This window comes from Botryllus schlosseri, chromosome 2, assembly GCF_051294905.1.
Source record: "Botryllus schlosseri isolate E-star chromosome 2, Bs_hap1, whole genome shotgun sequence".
In the NCBI taxonomy this organism is placed as follows: Eukaryota; Metazoa; Chordata; class Ascidiacea; order Stolidobranchia; family Styelidae; genus Botryllus; species Botryllus schlosseri.
In genome coordinates this window covers 8547224-8568896 of record NC_137237.1, presented here as the reverse complement: position 1 = coordinate 8568896, position 21673 = coordinate 8547224, and the positions used below count along the sequence as shown (strand labels likewise).

Sequence of the window (21673 nt, the reverse complement as noted above, 5' to 3'; positions counted from 1 at the left end):
TTGGTTTTTATGCCTTCTCCAATACCCATGATCTGTTTTAACAATGTACACAACAGTTCTATCAAATATGCCGGACCTGACATGTGGAACAGTACTCCGCCGGCCATCCGACAGTCGACGAGCATCCACATTCGAGTCGATTAAGCAACTTCTACTATGAATACTAGTCCGCCCTCAAGATTACCGGACCACGACCTGACCCATCAACCTCGCCTTCCGTGACATGCCACTCCATTTTTGTCGCTAGCTTTTTTTCTATAATACCTTCTTCTGCTTTTCATTCGCTGTGCTGTGCATGCCTCGCCTCCTCTTTACATCGCCTAGCTAGGCCAAGGTGTGTGTCTGATCTGATACCAAAGACTACTCCAAGTCGTTTCGTTATCTTCTTATCTTTACATTGTATCGCAATTTTGTGGTGTATTAAACTGATAAAAATTGCTAATAAACCGAACCGAATGTCGACATGTTCAATGACTCTCAGACAGCCGGCGAGATACTGTTTCACACTGCAGGTCTGGCATATTTGATAGATAGAGCGATGATCTTTTTTGCCGACCATATCGTATATGGACGACGTGGGCGCGCGTATGTTGTAGGCGTACTTATGCACTTTTGATACCGAGGTAAAGAAGTCATTGAAGTTTTCGAGACAGTGACCGCAGTGGAGCTGTTACATCATAAACTTGGACAAGAAATGAAATTGAAGTGACATGCTGTGTCATCTGTCGGTAGGAAAAAATCGATGTCATATCATTTTGCGCTAATCTCAAGCGTAGACTTGTATTCATTCAGTAAAATGTGCTTCTATTTTGCTTTGAATATGGACATGACATGCTTGACGACAGTCGGAATGTCGGTGAAATTATCGAATGTAAACATGTTTCACAAATACTGTTTCACAGGCGTGATTAATTCATCATGATCGATGACGAGTCATGCTATCTTGTGCTGATCTTCAGCGTTTTCTGCTTGAATTCTGAAAATTTATCTTACTTCTACTTGAAGAAAATTTAGTACAAATTTGCGACATTACTTCTACTTCCACTAATATGCCATGCATCAGCATTAATCATTTAGCGTCACTCTCGGCCTATGCATACTTCTGTAATTCTATTTTGGGCCGAGCTGGCTGTTTAATTAACAGACTTCCCCGTGCTATGGCGTCTTCTTTCTGTTTATATAGTGGCGCATTGGGTTCTAAAATATAAATCAACGATATTTGCACAATGCAAGCAGGCGTTTGCTGCGCATGAAGAAGAAGTCGAAATTCGTCGGTTCAGAGCCGCGCCAGCCCCCGTTACTATTGTCGATGTATGAACTGAACATGAAGATGAACATGAATTTGAAGATGATGAAATATTTAAAATTATAGCTCAACGAGTCGAACCTCTTCGCATGCATAATATGCGGCGATAGCGACAGTGGAAACATACAGAGTTGCTGGTTTAATTAGACATGGTCGACTGGCTATATTTTCAGCGCGAGGCTTCAGGTGCGACTGACCAAGGTGACTGTATGATACTGTATAAAAATATTCAGTATTTCGCGTTGCGTACAGATGTTTCCGGTCGCCCTGGTGATAGCTGATAATTCTTATCAGAACGTACTGTTTTTGTTAACATTTTACGGGATTTTATGCTCTTTGATTGAGTGAGGAACTACATGTTTCGCAATGTCGGGGCGAAGTCCAGGCGACAGCATAGTCATGCTGTTTGTTCGTGTTCAACGTTCATGCCAAGTAGAAGCTAAGGGTTGAGTGAGAGAGAGTGTGTTATGTAATCCAGTTCAATATATTGACCACATCATACGATATGCACTCATTAGCTAGAAATTGTTGTTCGATGCAGGTTCGGTATCATTCATTTTAACACAAAAGGGAATATATGATTTGATGCCGTAATTAATGGAATGGTCCTCATTTTTAGCAGATCGGTTCGGGTTATCTATTTAATAATGGTTACTGCTCTGAAAGCCCATGGTCTTCTTTTTGCCGCAGTTTTGAAATACATTGTGAAAAAGCCACCACAAGCCATGTATCATTGGACGTCATCGTTTGCAAACCATGTGAAAAATTCTGTTCCTGAGACTGGCTATGGAAGGCTTCAAAGTGTATTCCGGAATAAACCAAATTTACTTGGGCAGAAGTTGTGGAACCACCCAGTATTGAAGTCGGTGAGCTCATGTCCCAATCTATACTCAGCACTACCCTTTCCTGGGCAAGGTCTAAAAAAGAACGCCATTAAAGTAAATGATTCTAAGAGGATGCAGTCATTTGTAGAAAAACGCAAAAGAGACCAGGAATGGGGACGGCGCTTTTTCCCGGTATTTCCAGACCTGCTAAACTACTTGAAGTTCCTTGCAGTGACATCGTCTGGTATTTTGGTCGGATGGATATTTTATCCAGATTTTGTCGATCGCAATTCCGCACTTTCCGATCCAACCCTGGAATACAATCCGCACGTTGCACATCGTGTTGAGGATTCCAATTTAATGTTGCGGGTATATATGGGTATCCCGTGGCGCGCTTTGTCCCGTGCTTGGGGCAGATTCAATGCCACCATTGATTTACCGGTGTATCTGAGACCGTATCTGTACGGTATGTTCGGGAGAGTGTATGGCGTTAAATTCGATGAAGCGGTCGATCCGGATCCAAAAAGCTACTCCAATTTTTCAGAGTTTTTTCGTAGGCCGATAAAAAGCAGTGTCAGACCAATAGATGCGGGAGTGGATCTTGTAAGCCCTTCTGACGGCAAGATATTGCATTTTGGTAAAGTGGTCAACGGATCTGTTGAGCAAGTCAAAGGGGTTACTTACTCTTTGCAAAAATTTCTGGGTCCTCTACATTTTGATCCCGTCCATGAAGAGTGGGGCGAAAAAGACCAGCACGCTCACGACTGGTGCGCAGTTCCGTTGCCGAATTATGCCAAAGCTTTATTACACTATCCAGAGGAAAATGATTTATACCATTGTGTGATCTACCTGGCGCCAGGTGATTATCATCGCTTTCACTCGCCTACCGATTGGATTGTGCAGCATCGCCGACATTTTCCTGGCGATTTATTGAGCGTTAATCCGAAACTTGCATCCGTAGTGCCTAGCTTGTTCGTTCTTAACGAGCGGGTTGCGCTGATGGGAAAGTGGAAACACGGATTCTTCTCCATGACCGCGGTCGGCGCGACTAACGTCGGCTCCGTTGACATTTACGGGGATCTCACGTTGAAAACAAACAGACCAAAGCGTGTGTACGGTGCCTACTATGATGCAAAGTACGACGATGTGCCGGCCGTGAAGGGAATAGGAATGGGAGAATTCAACCTTGGCTCGACAATCGTGTTGATATTTGAAGCGCCCAAAGATTTCGAATATGCCGTGGAATCCAGCGACAAGATATGTTACGGTAAAGCGCTACAAAAAGTTTAAACACCTCAAGCCAGTTCAATTCATGATTATGCAATTAGATACGTTTAACAATCGTACAAAAATGTTAAGACTGTCTGTATCCTCTTATCTTCTTATACCTGCTTTCTTACAGCCAAACATACGTCGATTTTCTTTATACGTTGCCTACTGAAAATGCACATTTGAGCGCCAGATACGTTCTGCATTGACTATGGATGCTTTTTTTTTAATTGAAATAAACACTCTGAAATTGATGGTTCCTTTGTGCTGTGACAGCTGTTAAGGGGTAGTGGCGCTGAGTATTTGCGGGTTACAATGTTAGATATGCAACAAGCTCAGATCAGGGCTATGTCCTCCTTCAGGTTTCAGTGTTTCATATAGTTCATTTCTTAGAGCAACAACTTCAAATGTTATTACATAAATTACCCATATTGGGTGTACGAGTTAGGCTACATATTGCACATTTTTGCATCGACCTTGACACTGCTGCTTCAAGATCAAACGAGTACTCAGGTATTATGGCAAGTCTTTTATTGCAATTTCACGGTAGACTACATATTGCACATTTTTGCATCGACCTTGACACTGCTGCTTCAAGATCAAACGAGTACTCAGGTATTATGGCAAGTCTTTTATTGCAATTTCACGGTAGATGCGTAGTTTTCATACTGATAATCTCATGACAGTGGCAGTACTGGCAGACAAGCAGGCAACATTTCTGTTGCAATTTTTGAAATGATCGAAGGCGTTCATAGTGATGGAGCAGCGGGTGCGATAGATCTTAACCACAAAGGTAAGTTCTATATTTGCTTGGATTGCGATGGTCACAGTTGAAATACAAATGAAGGAAAGTAGGCCGTAGTTGAAAAATTAGGATTTACAAAAATGTCAATGCATGCACGTTTTATCAAGCCTTATCAAAATGCCGGTGGTCATGGTTCTACACGGAATAACGATTACTACTCCGGTGGAAGGTTGCAATTATAGTCACGGCATTGAAAATTTGTGATTGAGGACATTGTGTAAGAATAGAAATGAATAGACAAAGTTGACAAGAGATATTACAAATGCTTACGAAAGTATACTAATGTACCATTATGTCAGCTATGCGCAAAGTTCACGACAAAAACAGATATGATTGATGAATGTAACGGTAAATCAACAACGTAGACCAGGAAGTGAGGAATATTACGAATTCAGTAAACGAAAACTATTTTTGACATCAGTGAAATTATTTACGAAAGTCCAGGATTCATTAGGATGTTATTATGAATATGTCACACTGTAGAAATCAGAAATGCATGGGAATGGCAATAATAGGTACCTTAACAAGCCTCAAAATTCAGTCCTACATTCTGATCACCATTGACGATAGCAATCTCAATTTCCCAATTACTGCCGGATAACTCTGTTGCAGGAAGAATCCAATCCAACTTTCCTTTTAGCGACAAGATCCAACGCAGCAGGATAGGTCTTGTGCTCGTACCCTTTCACCCGTTCGGAGAGAGATTCCACATCATCGTCATCTTCCACATTCACGGCGGTTTGCGATATTATAGCTCCATCGTCCATTTTCTCTGTAACAAAATGCACCGTGCACCCAGTGACTTTAACGCCCGCGTCTAAAACCTGGCGGTGAGCGTCCATGCCTCTGAACGACGGCAGAAGACTGGGGTGGATATTCAGTACCCTACCTTGCCACGTTCGCGTAAACCACCCGGACAAGAGTCTCATAAACCCGGCGAGACAAACCAGTTGAATTCCATTTTCCAAAAGAGTACGGTGCACTTGTTGATCATACTCTTCTCGCGAACAAGCTTTTTTGCTGACCACCACAACAGTCGGAATCCCAGCAGCTTTAGCTTTGTCAAGGCCTGCAGCCGAGTTTTTATTCGACAGCACCAATGCGATAACGTAATTTGCTTTACCTGACTTTTCATGATCAATCAGGGCTTGCAAATTCGTGCCGGTACCAGATATCAGCACAGCGACTTTCGGCTTTTCAGCTGCATTGATATTAGGAATGATGCCGTTGCTGCAGCCATTCGTCGATATTGGTGTCCAGCTTTTCTCCAGTACAGGCTTGAAATTTCGCACCACAACCTTGTCACTAGTGTTGACGTTCATCGGTTCGATTCTGCCTACTAAATATGCTTCAAGGCCCGTACCCTGTAAATCTTTATTACACTCCTCGAGAACTTTAACATGATTCTCCCGATCGACGACGAGACACAATCCCAAACCGCAATTGAAAGTTCTGTACATCTCAACAGGCGATACGTTGCCAGTCTTTGCAATCCAGCCGAATACTGGATGCATATCCCATTTTTCAGCGTCAAGAACGGCACGCAGATGGACAGGAAGAACGCGGGAAAGATTACCGGGCAATCCGCCCCCGGTGATATGAGCCGCGGCTTTCACTCCCTCATTATTTCTGATAACAGACAGTATTGGCCTTGAATACAAAGCGGTAGGCGTCAGCAACGCTTCCACCAAGGTTCGCTCATCGTCGAACGGGCATTTCGAATTCAAACTCAATCGAGATAGCTTCACTACCTGCCGGACGAGGCTATATCCATTGCTGTGAATTCCAGTCGACGATATTCCGATCACAACGTCATTTTCGATAATACTATCGGTAAGAGGAAGAGGCGTGTGCCTGCCCTTATCGTAAGCGCCGACCGCAAAACCAGCGAGGTCAAATTCACCGCTCGGGTATAGCCCCGGCATTTCCGCAGTTTCACCACCAGCCAGCGCACAGTCACACGCCTTGCAAGCATCAGATACACCTTTCAGTATTTGAGCGGCAGTCGCGTCATCCAGCCTTCCACATGAGAAATAATCCAAGAAAAACAACGGTTCAGCGTTGTGAGTCAGTATATCGTTAACGCACATCGCCACGAGGTCCTGTCCGAGAGTGGAAAACAATTTGGCTTCCTGCGCGAGCAGCAATTTAGTACCGACGCCGTCGGTACCAGAAACCAATACCGGATTGGAATATCCAGCAGCCTTGAGATCGAAAACAGCTCCAAATCCTCCAAGAGACGCGTCACAACCAGGCCTTGAAGTCGCTGCAGCTAACGGTGATATTTTCTGCACAAAAGCGTCTCCCTGCCCGATATCCACGCCACAAGAAGCGTAGGTAAGTTTAGGCTTGGGCGCGTTGTACGCAATCCCTCTTTTGGCAATATCCCTACGATGGAACATGCCTTCGAAAGATATCAAACTGCAACCGCGCATGGACACGTCGACAGATTTTTCCAATGATTCAGCTACAGACGTGACAGATAAAACTCTTCCGCCTGACGTTACTTTCGCCTCGCCGACAACAGCTGTGCCAGCTTCGAATACTTGCACCCCTGCCAGTTGGTTGCATGCATCAATACCGCAGATCGTTTTATTCTTCTCATACTTTCCCGGGTATCCGCCGCTAGCCAGAACGACACAAGTCGCAGACACGTCCGTTTTCCACAAAACATTACCAGAAACGAGGCCTCCGTGGCAGCACTGTTTCATAATTGTGTAGAGATCAGAATCAAGTAACGACATCAAAACTTGACATTCTGGATCGCCAAACCTGCAGTTGAATTCTAACACTTTGGGGCCATCAACGGTCATCATAACGCCAGCATAGAGCACACCGACAAATGGATGCCCGTCTTCAGAGGCACCATCAATTGCTTTTTGCAAGACATCCCTTCTGATAAAATCTAACGCGTTTTGGTCCAACTGGTCGCAGGGGCCATAAGCTCCCATTCCGCCCGTGTTGGGACCTAAATCGCCATCAAAGGCCCGTTTATGATCCTGCGTAGGCGGCATCACCGCGATATTCTTGCCGTCGCTGAAACACAACACAGAAAATTCCTCGCCCTTGAGAAGTTCTTCGACAACGACCACCCCGCCCGAGATGCCAAATTTATTATCGTCGAGGATTTCCCTGGCCGCGTTGCGAGCTTCATCTCTCGTCTCGCATACAATCACGCCCTTCCCGGCGGCAAGACCACTGGCTTTCACGACCAGAGGTTCGTACTCGGCCGACGCAATAAATTTCTCGGCATCAGCCGACGACGTGAAGCTAGAAAATCTGGCCGTTGGTATGCTGTGTTTCACCATGAAGTTTTTCGAGAAGTCTTTACTAGCTTCCAGTAGCGCAGCCTTCTTCGATGGCCCAAAACAATCGACACCGTTCGCAGACAAAACATCAGCTATCCCATCAGCGAGCGGCACTTCTGGTCCAACAACCACGAGGTCAATATCCGAAGACTTGCACCATTCGGAAAGATTTTTAAAATCTCCGCACGGCGCTTCTACTGTGTTAGATATCTTCTGGGCAAACGCGTCTTTTCCTGCGGTAAGCTGCGAGGTGCCTCCATTTCCCGGACAAACGAGTACTTTCGAGACGTCGGCTGATCGTGCCAGTTTCCACGCGAGAGCGTGCTCTCTACCGCCAGATCCGATAACAAGCACCTTGGCCATGATTATTATTGCTTAGCGAATTAACAGACCTAAACAAACAGAAAAAAAGACGATTGACATATTCATCCGTTACCCGTTCAAACCCAGGCAATAACCGGGTCCAACAATAACATGCAGCAGATAAAATGGAAAGAGGAATTTTAAAGGCAAGTAACAGAGCCAAAGCGAATACACGATATCAGGATACAAGTTTTTGTATGGAAGCGTCTTCATGATGGAAAATTCAGTTGGTGTGTTGTTCAACAACGCTAAGGGCAGCAAAAACAAGATACAATTGTGTTCTGGATTAATAATCCTGACGGGTCGAACAGAACCTATAGTCTGCAGACCTGCGTCGGTCCAGGAAGAGTTTGTATACTTTTGCATAATGGTCTAGATTGCTGTTGAAATGTATATCGAAAGTTAATCTCTTTGATCGAAATGTTGTGCTACTGCCTTACTGGGCACCCTTTAGTGACCAAATAGTATATGAGCTGGAATCAATTTTTAATGTTTTTTTTTAAGACTGTAAAAATACGATTTTGAAACCAGTCCGCAAAGCAAGTAAGATTGCCTGGATCAGAATACAAATAACACTGGATTCACGCATCACACCGCAACATCAGTTTTTTCATTCTCTTCCTGGATTTTTTTGCTCTCCAATTCCTTTTTCAGCTTGTAAGCTTCCGCCGAGTACTTGCACCGACTCGATCCGCACCCGCACGTAAACGACCGAGACTTGATATCCCAAAAACGATCCCCGTAATCGAAACCGAGCTCTTCGCCAGCAGCAATGTCCTTTGTAGAAAAGTAGGCTAACCTCGGAAATCTCTTATCATGATGATCAATAAAAACACGAATGGGCATCAGGTTCCGATCGCAAAGATGGTTTATAAAACGAGACACGTTTCCGTAATACCGTGCGTCGATACAAAATATCTCTCCATCGCTGTTCTCCAAATCAAACAGATAAGAATCATCTTCTCTAATATCAGCATCCGCGTCCGATATCAACTCTCCGACATACTCACAAACGAACGCACCACGCGGTATTTCCTCTAGAGCGCGGACACTCCATCCCATCGTAGCGGTCCGGTGAACTTGCAGGCTGTATTTGATACCCTTTTGAACGACGCGATTATGACATGACGCAGGGCACCAGCACGTTTCGCTACATTCCACGATAAACGGGGCGTCTACAAAATCGAACTCATCGACGAGAAGTCCGTCTTTTTTGTACCAGCATTTTCCGCCCATTACGCTACACAAACACGACCCGTCTGTGCATTCGTTGTAGCAGCAGCAAGATTGTATTTTGCATTTCAGAGCATTCTTTACGATCGCATCGGAAGACGTTTGAACGCTGGCCGTAACATATTGGAATCCGTCTTGTCCGGCGGACGGGTCTATTGCGTCATCGACGGCGTTGATACAAGACACGGGGACATTTTCAAATCCTCGCGAGAGATCCGACGACAACAATTTACTGTCGCGGTCACGATCTTCCGCCAACTTCGGCAAGTTGAACATCATTTGTTCTTTCAGCTTAAGCAAAGCCTCCGAATCAGACCCGGCAGGGGCGCATTCCAGTGCGGTACTCCCTAGTGCGTTCTTGACTTCGTAGTCCGTCCCCCAGTTTATAAGACACAAAACGCATTCGACATTGTCCTGCCTTGCCGCAACGTGAAGCGCAGTGTCGCCGGTCAGATTTTGTATATTTGCGCATTCGCATTTCTGCAGACAAGCTATGATCAGATCCAGATTGCCAGAAAGAGCCGCCCAATGTAAGCAAGTATTGCCTTCGTTGTCGGTTTTCATCATGTCGGCACCGAAATGCTCCAAATATTTGGCAGTGGCGACGTGCTTATGCTCAGTGGCCCATAAAATTGGAGTCCATCCACCTTCGTCCTCCGTATTTACTATTTCCCGACTGTGCCTTATCAAAGCAGCGCAAGACACGATCCGGCCGTTTTTGGCGGCGTGATGTATGCACATCATGCCTTCAGAGTCTTTGACCATTATGTCCGCGCCCGATTTAATAAGGAAATCAATCAAGGTAACGTTTTCCTGTTCTTCGGCATAGAATAAAGGCGTTTTCCCTGCCTGATCAGTGACGTCGACGTCGGCAAAGGTGCTCAGGAGGAGATACACCATTGGTATGTTGGAACACGTGATTGGTTTAGTGAGAACAGATGAAATTTTAGCAGCCGATTTAAGTTCGCGAGCCCCGCTTTCACATATGAACTGAATCAACTTCATTGTGTCGCCTTGGTTGGTAATTTGAATGATTGTTTTGTGGAGTTTTTCGGGGACGGACTCTGAATACTCGCATAACGCCTCTTCCAAGGCTTCTCGGTCGGTGCCGACAGGGAATTTATTAGTGTCTACGGTGTAGACGCCGAGGGTTTTCACAATACCCGTACCCGAACTAGGAAAAATGCGAGTCTTATGACCCATGCGAGCAAATCTCTGCCTTGATTTCTTGTTCCTTTCCACTCTGGTCGGATCAAGTTTGGCAATGATCGCGCGCAACTGGGAATCTTGCTTCGGGTCGATGCACACTTCGCGCGTTTGCGACATCGGCGCCATACAATGAAGGCAACATTTCTCTTTGTACAACGACGAGACACATTCGTCGTGGAACCGATGTGGGCACTCTGCGTCAGCGACGCATATCAAGTAACCACCGCCAGCACAAAACATTCCGCACCCAGGACAGCATTCGTGTCTCAGCATTCTCTCCCGGTGTTCGTCGCAAAACGCACTCAACGGAGTCGTCTTTGATGCCTGCATCATCATTGATATTCTAATTGGGTAGATGCATTTGGACAATCTTGAGTCAACCCTATCGATCCCCATGCATTTCATAGGCTCGTTGCCTGATATTACAATATCTGGCTGCTTATCTCTGCAAATACATTTCTCTAAATCACGCCAGTCGTTCGCTGATGAGTCCTCTTCTTGCAGTACTGAAACAGGTTTCAAGTGAATTTCTCGCGTTGTGGCGCTTGTAGTTGAAAACGGAATATCGAGCGATTCACCCACAACTGGTGTTGTGTCATGGGAAGTCCTGTACTCTTTTTGGGCCTTTGCGCGTTTTTGAATTTTGGGCCTGCCCGGTTTTCTCTTAAAAGTCGGTAGGCCATCGCTACCAGAAGCTACAGCCTTATTTGTTGGCTGTTGATTGCAGTGCTTGGCTTTCTCAATTATTTCATGCAACGGAACACCGCTGCTGCTATTTTCCGGTAATGTCTTCCGGGCACGGTTCTTGGCCTTTGAAGAGGAAGATTTTGTTGGCGATTGTTCGGGTGTGATGTCATTCAAAATGATTTCACGAGGTTTTGGCTTTTTTCCACGTTTTTCCACATCGTTCTTTGGCGGGATGCTAGAGCTTTGTTGCAAAATCCCGAATAACTTGCTTCTTGGCGATTGCAAATTCTTGAGATATTCTAATCTGTCACAAATATCTGATACATCAACTAGAAGACTGTTTGCCTGATCGTGATTCAGCGACGAGAACAACTTCTTTTCCTCGATGTTTCTATCTTTGCAAAGTCGTAACAGCACCTTTTTGAAGTAGAATGTGACGGTGTAAGGAATTGGATCGTAGTCCAGTACTACAACAATAATCGACTCAGCTTGTATTTTCGATTGTGGATCATAGTACGGCGATGGAACAGGAGCTTTACGCATCCCTAACAGATCACGCAATACGGCAGCATATTCTGGTGTAGTTGAGACGCATAGCATCGGACAACCCCGACCGAAGTAAGATTTCACTACTGCAAGCTGGTCCGATGGTATCTTGATTTTTATATTTTCCGTTTTTTTATCGCGTGTCACCTTCACAGTGAATTTCATAGACTGTTCATTGAATCTTATGGGACTCGATTCCCCGTTACTGGATACTTTCATCGTTCCGATACGAGCAGTTCTGAACGGCGCTTCAAATACGGCATGATCTTCTGACAGCATCGTGAATAGATTCAAGTGAAGATTGCCTAGGGAATCTTGAAAAGTTAATATACAAGTGAAATATTGTACCTGGTATTGAAATTGAGGCATTCAACTGTAAATGTGAGCTCTTCACAACTAATATAAAACCATCGTTTCGGCTATAATAATTGGATTACAATTACGAAAAGTAAAGAGACATTCACGGCCCAGGCTGGAAACCATGGTTGTTTTCGGCAGTAAGTTGCACGTGACAGCCTGTATGGAATCGGTGTCCAGTGCTCACACCACGTTCTATTTTTTATTATTTTTTATCAAATTACTTTAACCTGGAGAATCATCCCTGCTCACCCGAAATATCAGGCAAAACGTACAGAGATTTCAGTATATAGGACGTGACAAAGGATTTATTTGATAGAATATGCAAGTTGCAAGTGACTTTGCCATTGCCACCACTTCTTTATGGCTAATGCAAAATTACTGATAATAATAGATTTAGTGGATATTCTGCTCAATGTCTGATGATAAATGAAAAACGATGGGAGGACTCACCTCCATGATATCCCAATGCATGAGCACCAAGCGGTGAAGTCATCGATACCAGTGTTACTAATCAGGTCTTTGGTCTGACCCAGCCGGGGATCGGACCCACGACCTACCGATCAAGAAGCCGGACGCTTCACCATTACGATATCTTGTCGGTTAGTCATTCTATACTAGCCTACCACTAAACCAGCAGGATTGGTTTACTGGTCGGCTAGCAAACAATATGTAATCCCTGGGCCTATACGACCAGAGTAGACGACATAAGACTGGAATTTATGAAGGCTAATTTATGGGTAGTACCGTAACTAAACATAGTTAAGGCGATGCAACCATAGTCACGTTCGATAATGAAACCACAAAGATAGCAGATATACAATTTACACGATGAAAGCGCTTCAAAATTTCCATTTGATTACCACCATAGTCCATCGGTACGAGTAACTGTTACCAATCAATTATATTTTGGGCGACATACCATGTTTATTTCACGGGAAAAGTCGCCGAAACACATCAAGATTCCACGAATTAGGCAGAACAACAGCAGTGCAGGCGTGCTGCACAGTACACACCACACGCCGTCAAGAGCCGATCAGCAGCTCACCACTACGGCGGCAATCGGGAGTAGGGGTTAAACCCGCTCAGAGGCCAAACGCCAGACGCCAAACGCCGAGCGGCGGCCGAATGTCTATACGGCGTTTGGCGTCTGGTTTTCTGAGACGCCGAGTAGCTATACGGCGTTTGGCGTCTGTTATGTTCAGACGCCGAGTAGCTATACGGCGTTTGGCGTCTGTTATGTTCAGACGCCGAGTAGCTATACGGCGTTTGGCGTCTGGTATGTTGAGACGCCGAGTAGCTATACGGCGTTTGGCGTCTGGTATCTCGGTAAACTGAGCAGAGGCTAAATCCTTTCATGGCGCGACTATTATGTTCTCGCAACTATATGATACCGAAGATTGCATATTGTTACATTTTTTTCATAATAAGCGTTGGCAGAATCCCAAATGATTGTCTGCCAAGCTGTTTAAAATTATTGTATCACCACCCAGGGTTGCAATGAATCGAGTCATGACTCAACTCACAATTTTTTTGCTGACCCGAGTTATTTTCTTAAAATTGGATTTACTCATTCTATGGCTTATTCAAGAATGGTATATCAGGACTGATAAATGAAAAATGTGCCCTAAACCTGCCTTTTATCTGTTACAATAAACATGTTCGGAGTGGGAAAAAATGAATATATTAATTATCCGAGGCCTTCGATATCACCCCCGAGAGTTCCACAGAAGTGACCTAAAGTTGAACTGGATGGGGTAACATTAAACACCATGACTTGGACTCAACCCATTTGCTCTCGGACTTGACTCGGTGGTGAATTGAAAATGACTCGAGTCAAATTGACTTGGTTCCAACCCTGTCACCACCCCATATCAGTGTTGGGATGACTCGAGTCATGACTTGACTCAAGTCACCTTTTTCGTATGACTTGAATCGACTCGATTCACTTTGCTAAAATGACTTGACTTGACTCGAGTCACCTTCAAAAGTCGATTGACTTCACTCGAGTCAAAATGCGAAATGAGTCGTGACTCGAAGGTAGTGACTTGATCCCAACACTATATCTGTACACTCACAATGAATTTCAGACCCAAGTCTGTAGATACAGTATGTAATGAAACCATAATAAGAAATATGCAACGAATACCACAGACCACAGTAAAAATTATCAAGAAACAAGCAACGAAACCACAGAAAAGTCACAGTGGAACCACAGTAGAAGTCAGAGAAATAAAATATGGAACCACAGTAAACGTCATTCAGAAATCAGCAGTGGAACCACAGTAAAAGTGACCGAGAAATAAGCAATGGAACCACAGTAAAAATCATTAGTAAATACGCAACGAAACCACAGTAAAATGTCCCCAACAAATATGTTAACATCAGAATTTACATCTGGGTACATAGCATATGCAATAAAAATCAGGATCAGGTATCTGCTGTCCCGGGCAACAGTGCTCGAGCGTCCATCGACCACAGCCGTCACACGCAACCTGGAAACAAGTTAGAATCAATATACCTGACAAATTTAATCTCGTAATTGCATAGGGGAGATGTGAAACCGATGGATCAAAAATTGCAAAATGATCTCCGGCCCGCAAATCTTCAGCCGAGAATATATCTTTTGCTGGCTCAACACTTAGATGCAATAAGCTCTACGTATCTCGGACATTTACATGAATATCCGTTTTTTATAAATATTTATGAACGTTCAAAATTTGTTGCTCGAACGCATCATTGGTCCCCACGGGTGGGTACAGAGGCACACGACCATGGGACCTATGAGACATACGTTCAAAAACTCAAATTTTTCGTATTGTTTTGTTTTGTAATATAATCTAAGCTACAGCAAGTCAATGAAGAATGTTTCGTCGCCACCTTCAAGAATAAAATAGATTATTTGATTACATCAACTCAAATGTTGGAGTAAAATCACCTTTCGATTTACGACCAAAATAACAAAATTATTGGCACATACATATTACCCGTAAATCGACATCTTGACATTCAATTACCTCGTTATAGCGATAAAGCACCACAGGAAACTATGATTTGCAGCCTTTATATGTGTAGGCGTGTTTCTGTTGTTAAGTGATTTTGCTTGATTTGGTTATGGTACCATAGGCCCCCCACCCGATAAATATTGTAATTGAATTGAAAATAGTCAACTCGAGGATGGTATTGAATTAAAAAAGGTGTGGCATTATATACCCTGATACAAGCCCTACACTTCACATTAAAAATAATGCCTGGTTTGTTAGTGTGATGGATTCTGCCAGCATGCATTTGTAGACAAATTCGCGTACTGTAATCGTAGGATTATCTCAGATAATTTTTCAAGTATTTTCGGTCCCACTATCTCATCGGTACCACATCTCCCCTACCAATTTCATGTCTTGTTTATTGGGTTTGGACTACTGCATTCAATGCAATAATCTTCCAATTCTTTTTCATCTGCATGCAAAACATGCTACGTATTTAAAATGGTTTCAATCTGACATTGACTAACATACCCGTCGCATCAAGCAAGATTTGACCAAACTGCTGGCGGTAGCTTTCGCAAGCTCGTCGAGAATGATCAAAATCCAGGTTTGCATCGGATAGAGTTCGGCGGCCTATTACGTGAAAGTATATTGCAAATCAATTTTCTCAAATCTCAATGCGTGAATGCATCACAAACCTTCAAAGCAAGTACTCCACAATTTCATTCATCTTTTTGAACATCAATCCTTCTCACAACCGAAGATCATTTGGAGTATACTTGTGTTGTGTAGAATTTTGCGAAGTAATATGGAAACGAAATTTTAGGTGTGTCTTGAATACGATCTCAGTGACGCGAACTGTTGATTTACCATAGCATACGTGAAGTGGAGATACAAAGGATTTTGCAGCTGTTTCAGTCTAGTCTAGAATCAATCACTAACTAACTATACTAGAAAACAATAAAATATCTTGTTACTTTACTAGTCACATACTGTAATCTTTTAGCGGTGGTTAAGTTCCCAGCAACAAATCATGCAGTAGCTGTAGTAACGTGACTGACGATCTGTCTAATACGAAACGTGTATGTTCTCAAGCAGCCAGATCAACTCCTGTTCAAGCCTCAACCTTCAAATCAAACCCTATTCTCAACATACCAGATGCCGAACGCTGTATGTATAGCTACTCGGCGTCTGAACAGACACCAAACGCCGTATAGCTACTCGGCGTCTGAACATAACAGACGCCAAACGCCGTATAGCTACTCGGCGTCTCAGAAAACCAGACGCCAAACGCCGTATAGACATTCGGCCGCCGCGCGGCGTTCGGCGTCTGGCGTTTGGCCTCTGACCGGGTTTAACCCCTGTTGGCAATCGGGGCATCATCAGATCACGCTGCTCTGCTGCGCCGTACCTACGCATTGTACTATGTGTTTGTTGGTGCAGCCTGGCGTAAAGATAACGATTATCGCAAATTATTTTGTGTTGTTGGGCTGAGTTGGGTTAAGGCCCGTAATCATGAATACGCTGAGTTGAATTGAGTCGGCTCCATGTGATGTTGTGTTATCAGGTCAGGATTATGAAAAAACAGAAAATGGTCTGGTCTCGTCAGATGGTCTCGACAGCCGCTTTGACTTTGACCGAATCGCATTGTACATTGTGTCTTGATCTGATGAAAATACATAATCTAACGATTATTACGATTGCGAATAAACCATATCATTTATAAAGGATATGATTAATCCATAGCTCACGACTCACGAGACACCCCAGCTCGACTCTCGTCAACGGTAGCAAGTTTCGAAGAGACGGATTTTCATCTGAACTCCCTCTCCCATGTTTTGCTTGTTATTACGGCGTCTTTACAACATAAAGCCCAAAGAAAAACCCTATGAAGGACACATACACGTAATCGAATGAAAATGAGGAAGAAAAACAGCCGGAAGACTTACATCGGGCACTAGGCCGCGGCCAGGGTTATGCGAAGTGGCTGTAATTTGTCGATTCAATATCCTCCTATCTGTTCATTACATCGCATATTGTCTTGTGTAGTTATGTATGGCACTGAATCGAGTGTGTCTCTTCTCATATGAAAATATAAATGCCTACACGATGATTGTCCCAAAAACATGCTTTCCGCTCAGGTGCTTTCCGGCCAAGCCTCAGTCAAGGTGGCAGTGGTCGGAGACACACGAGCTGGTTCAGATGAAAACCGCGACTTTTGAGTTGACTTTCAGAACAACATGGTTTTGGTACCACGTATGCCTCCATCGACAATTTGATTTGTCGATTTCTGCTTCTTCGAAAAATGTTTAGATTTAGCGCCAGACAAGCAGGGGTGAGTCTCAGACTGGGGGGTCAACTTTCCATGTTGGCACACGCCGCGAACCGCAACATCCCCTCCCAATACTTCAATGTTACCGTACGGCGTATACGGTATGCCCTCCTTCCTGTGTGGTATTTGGTGAGGTGAGGTGACTTGTTGCCTGGCATTTCACGAAACTTCATAAACATGAAACTTTGTAACAGGCCTGGAAATGCGAGTAAATCGCGCAAGGCGCGAAAAAATATACTGTTTACTTCGAAGATGTTGATGTTCTTGCGAGGTTGCGTGAGAGTTGAAGTGATTAGTGTGAAAATGTAGCGGAAATGTCTCACTGTTTGGCTGCATGGCTGCATGGCTGCATGGCTATTAAAATAACATATTTTCGTCATGGTATGATTTACACACAATTGAAATTGAAACTAATCTTTTTTCATTCTAATACTAGATTAGAAAATAGTGTTTTGTTCATTGCTTTGTGTGTCGACACTGACAGTAAGGGAGTGTTTTCACAGTGTTTGGTATTTCGAAGGGGTGGGGTGTGACCAGAAGAATTTATCGTTTTGGCACGTCATCGTTACTGGGCAACTTCCAGTTCCAGTTGACATCTATAGCTGTAACGATGTGGAAAAAGCAAACTGACAAGCTGATCAGAATCGGTCCTCAAATTCGGATTAAGTCGGCGCTGCGATCCAAATACACTGACAGAGTATGGATCAAATCGGGAACGGGTCCGCAAAAAAACTCTGGTCTCAGCGCCCAAGTGAGGCGCGGAACGCCAGTCATGTCGAAGATGGAATTTCAAAAGAAAATGGAAGCCTGTCTCACAGAACTGAAACAAGGCCCTCTTGTGCCACCAGATAGACCGATTGGGGATTTAGTGGAAGATAAAACTCTCAAAAGCCATCCGATTGTTAAGGCAATGGAAAGCACTGGAAACACACCATGGCCGGACAAGCTGTTGGATGAAAAATCAAGCGGTGTGCTTGCGAGTGACGAATTGAAACGTGAATTTGTAAAGCAAACTGCCATGGCGCACGAGTTTACTCACAAGTTGAACGTTCCCTCGTGCGAGTTTCAGTCTTTCTCTATGGAGGAAATTGACAAATGTCTTCGCCATAAGTACCAAATGACATTCATTTTAAGGAAAGCGGCGATGAAATACCGTGACGCTATCAACAAGAGCAAGAAACAGGCACAAACAGAAAAAGAGGATCCGGACAGGCCGGAGAGAAATGATCCCGTGCCTACATACAGATTGAAGAGAAGACAGCACGGGCTCACGGAGTACAGAATTCAAAATACGTTAAACGATGTGAAACCTCTCATCTTCGATATGTCTTTTGAAACGTTGATGAACGATAAAGGGAAGAAGAGCTTATGCAGTCAACTTGTTGCCGTTATGAATCATAATGTAGCTAACACTACTCCGTTCAATGTGGTGTTGTGTAATTTAAAAGAAAGCTCACACGTGTATCAGGTGATGATGAAAACTCGCCCGTTCAATTTTCCAAACGGTCTGTGGACTGTGACTGAAAACAGTCTGTTGGATGTAGAAGGAGTGAGTTTGGAAAATTTAATATACCTCACCCCTGATGCGAATGGCGACATGGATACTTTTGACGATACCAAGAGTTACGTAATTGGTGGTCTCGTTGACATAGGGGCAAACAGCTCTGTGAAAGCCACGTACAATTACGCAAACATGATCGGAGTCGAAAAAGTGAGATTTCCGTTACATAAATATCTGGTGTGGGGTAATCGTTCTGGCAGGGATGAGCTTACTCTGGACGTTGCTTATAAAATACTCCACACATATCGGGACACTGGTAGTTGGGTGAAGGCGTTTGTCCACACACCCAAGCGATTCCATCGTGGGCTAACAGAATTAGGTTTGTCAAAATGCACCGGTGAAGACGATGTTATGAAGTGGTACAGTCGTGTGATTGACCAAAGAAGCATGCCCAAGTACCCCAATTATCCTCGACTAAACAAAGCCTCGCCTTTTAAACTGGGGTGGAGGTGAATACTAATATATCCCTATTTATAATGATCTGAGTAAACATTCATCAATTTATCATTCTCGCCATTAGATATCCGTCATTCTAATAACTTGAATCCGGCTTCACGGAGCAAAATCACCAGGTGACATGTGAATACTTGCGTTTCCTATTTTTGTCAGGCTTCAATTATGGTTTGAGCAATGAGCATGTAGGCTATATTTTAAAACAGTTCAAGAATATAATTTCTCTGTGTGCCGCTTTAAAATGGCATTTCTAATAATTCGCTGCGATTGACCATGAAAACCAATACGCACTGCACTGGCACTATATAGGCCTATGGTAATACTGAAAATTGATGAAGGTCAGCATATATCGTATCACGTGCTGGAGAGCTAGTGCACATTTCTGCCACCTGAAAACCTAACCTATGTGGATAGCCATGTGCATACTGCCGATTTTACGCTTATTCACCAATTCCAAGAATTATTGCTTGTCACTTTAACGATGGAAAATTCATTTATAGCTCTTCTAGTCCAGAGTATGCTGATTTGAGTCTGAATCTATGCGCCAATTCTTCTGAGAAATGTCAAATTTTTCATGAAATTATTGAAGAAAACTGTTGAAACCTACAAAATCTGCAAATCCTATTAGGGGGCAACAAAGCGATCGATTCACTAATATTCATTGTTCACTTTATAGAATTGTACGGTGTTTATGTGGACCCCTCGGTTGCAGCTTTGGGAACTGACTCTCATAAAAACTGCCAATATGCTATTGCGCAAATTTGTGTTGTGTCGTACTATAATTGCCGCCTGAATCAAGTTACCAAGCAGTGATCCCTCATATTCCTTGCGTTTCTCAGTTTTACGTATCCAACCGTCATGGACGATTTAGATAATCTGTTCGATAATGCTGTCGGGGCAGACGAACAAGGCGAGAACGCGACTTCGGAAACTAAACCGCAAGAACTCGAAGACATCCCTTTGGCTGCCGTGAAAAAGAAACGCACTCTCAAACCTCAGCCGAAACTAGACACCAAAAGACTGATGGGAACCCGCGGCTTGGAGGCGTTGCAGAACGAATTCGATGGAGTTCTTTTCAAAGGCCGCGGGCATGAGGTGGAAGACTTGGACTTACTACTTGCGCGGCTGGAGCATTGGGCGCACAGGCTCCATCCGCGAATGACGTTTGACGATTGTCTGGAAAAAATCGAACGCCTGGGACATAAGAAAGAGATTCAGGTTTGCATGAAGAAGTTGAGGATGGGTATGCCGCTTTTAGGTACCGAAGGCGACAGCACTGTCATTACAGAGGACGCGCCGTTGACGGAAGACCGTGACACGGACGATGAGATTTTGAATATGCCGATGAACAATGATTTTTAAATTAACTGCAAAGGATATTCTCTCGATCCACCGGGTCTAAGTCTGAGTCACAATCGAAGCGGAAATGGTAGTGCTTCGTACTAGGCGTGCCTATTTCAAGGATTGTTCTATTCGCAGAGGTTTGCAAAGTCTTGACATCGTTCACCTGTCAGAATCTGGATGTTCGAAATGAAGGCACATGTTAATGATGATGTTATCCTATGCTTGGTAAGCCACACGAGGTCTGGTGACAAGCTGCCGTCATGGATTGGGGTCGAATGTACGGATATAGTGCCTAAAATAGGTCAAAACCACATTTTTTACATATGTTTGGTCACAATTATTGTTGTTATGGAGTTATTGATGTCATGCTATTGATTATAATTTCGTTCAATGCTCTGTGTGCGCGCTATATTGTAGTTGAAGTGGTCTAATATAACAGGACGCTGGTTTCCTTACTAGGGTTTGATACGTCTTCTACTCATTCCCGTAGGAGTCTGCATTGATAAAATCTAAATCGTTGAATATGACCAATGTTGACCGATGACTATGTAGTATGCGGTGTCAAAACATGCCATTGAGCCAGCATCTTTTTTGGTTTCAGTGTCATGACAGAGTCGGTTGCAAGCATTCAGGGCTGATGACGATCTGTACCTTTTTTTCAAGTGTCAGTATTCTTTATCGTAATTCATTCGTCACGCTCGACGAAGTACAGACATGCCTGAATTTTTGGTTGCTACAGTGAGACTGGCGTGCGAAATGCTTAAAGGCACGTGACCCTTCCATTGTTTGTCATAACGGGAACGTGATGTTTCGTATACCTTGTGCACATTTTTCATGTTCAAAGATTTGTATATTTTGTCGTTATGTCTTACCTTTATCTGACCATCATTTCTTTTTAATGCCTACTGTACCTTTTGTATTATTGCGCAAATGTGTCATCTTCTTCCTCAAAACTATCTGGAGTGATTCCCGTTTCAGTGTATGTATGTTATAGTAGTAGAGTGTGCTACTGATAGGGAAACCTTGCTCTTTCAGTTACCAACATATTCTGACACTTTTCCATCCCTGTTTCATCGATATTCATCTCTCACT

At 43.7% G+C, this 21673-nt stretch overlaps 5 protein-coding genes across 6 annotated transcripts; 3 read left to right on the top strand and 2 right to left on the bottom strand.

Annotated features, from left to right (window-relative positions):
• The first annotated feature begins 1449 nt into the window (after nt 1–1449).
• LOC145433305 (phosphatidylserine decarboxylase proenzyme, mitochondrial-like) lies at nt 1450–3653 on the top strand. The gene has a single exon (XM_080310369.1). It carries the CDS (start codon nt 1909–1911, stop codon nt 3418–3420), a length of 1512 nt encoding a protein of 503 aa, XP_080166495.1. The 5' UTR covers nt 1450–1908; the 3' UTR covers nt 3421–3653.
• A 362-nt stretch (nt 3654–4015) lies between these two features.
• On the bottom strand, nt 4016–7879 carry LOC145433299 (trifunctional purine biosynthetic protein adenosine-3-like). Its single transcript, XM_080310360.1, has one exon. It carries the CDS (start codon nt 7873–7875, stop codon nt 4792–4794), a length of 3084 nt encoding a protein of 1027 aa, XP_080166486.1. The 5' UTR covers nt 7876–7879; the 3' UTR covers nt 4016–4791.
• A 25-nt stretch (nt 7880–7904) lies between these two features.
• LOC145433297 (histone-lysine N-methyltransferase EHMT2-like) lies at nt 7905–16991 on the bottom strand. 2 transcript variants are annotated; one of them, XM_080310358.1, is made up of 3 exons: nt 16841–16991; nt 16251–16777; nt 7905–12957 (listed from the first exon to the last, which is right to left on the bottom strand). In XM_080310358.1, exon 3 carries the CDS (start codon nt 11917–11919, stop codon nt 8464–8466), a length of 3456 nt encoding a protein of 1151 aa, XP_080166484.1. In that variant the 5' UTR covers nt 11920–12957; nt 16251–16777; nt 16841–16991; the 3' UTR covers nt 7905–8463. The 2 variants fall into 2 exon arrangements, with proteins under 2 accessions (XP_080166484.1, XP_080166485.1); XM_080310359.1 differs by having other exon boundaries at nt 16251–16978.
• Nucleotides 16992–17120: 129 nt separating this feature from the next.
• LOC145433307 (uncharacterized) lies at nt 17121–20076 on the top strand. Its single transcript, XM_080310372.1, has one exon. It carries the CDS (start codon nt 17834–17836, stop codon nt 19235–19237), a length of 1404 nt encoding a protein of 467 aa, XP_080166498.1. The 5' UTR covers nt 17121–17833; the 3' UTR covers nt 19238–20076.
• Nucleotides 20077–20095: 19 nt separating this feature from the next.
• On the top strand, nt 20096–21661 carry LOC145433312 (TIMELESS-interacting protein-like). Its single transcript, XM_080310377.1, has one exon. It carries the CDS (start codon nt 20096–20098, stop codon nt 20597–20599), a length of 504 nt encoding a protein of 167 aa, XP_080166503.1. The 3' UTR covers nt 20600–21661.
• The last annotated feature ends 12 nt before the right edge of the window (nt 21662–21673 follow it).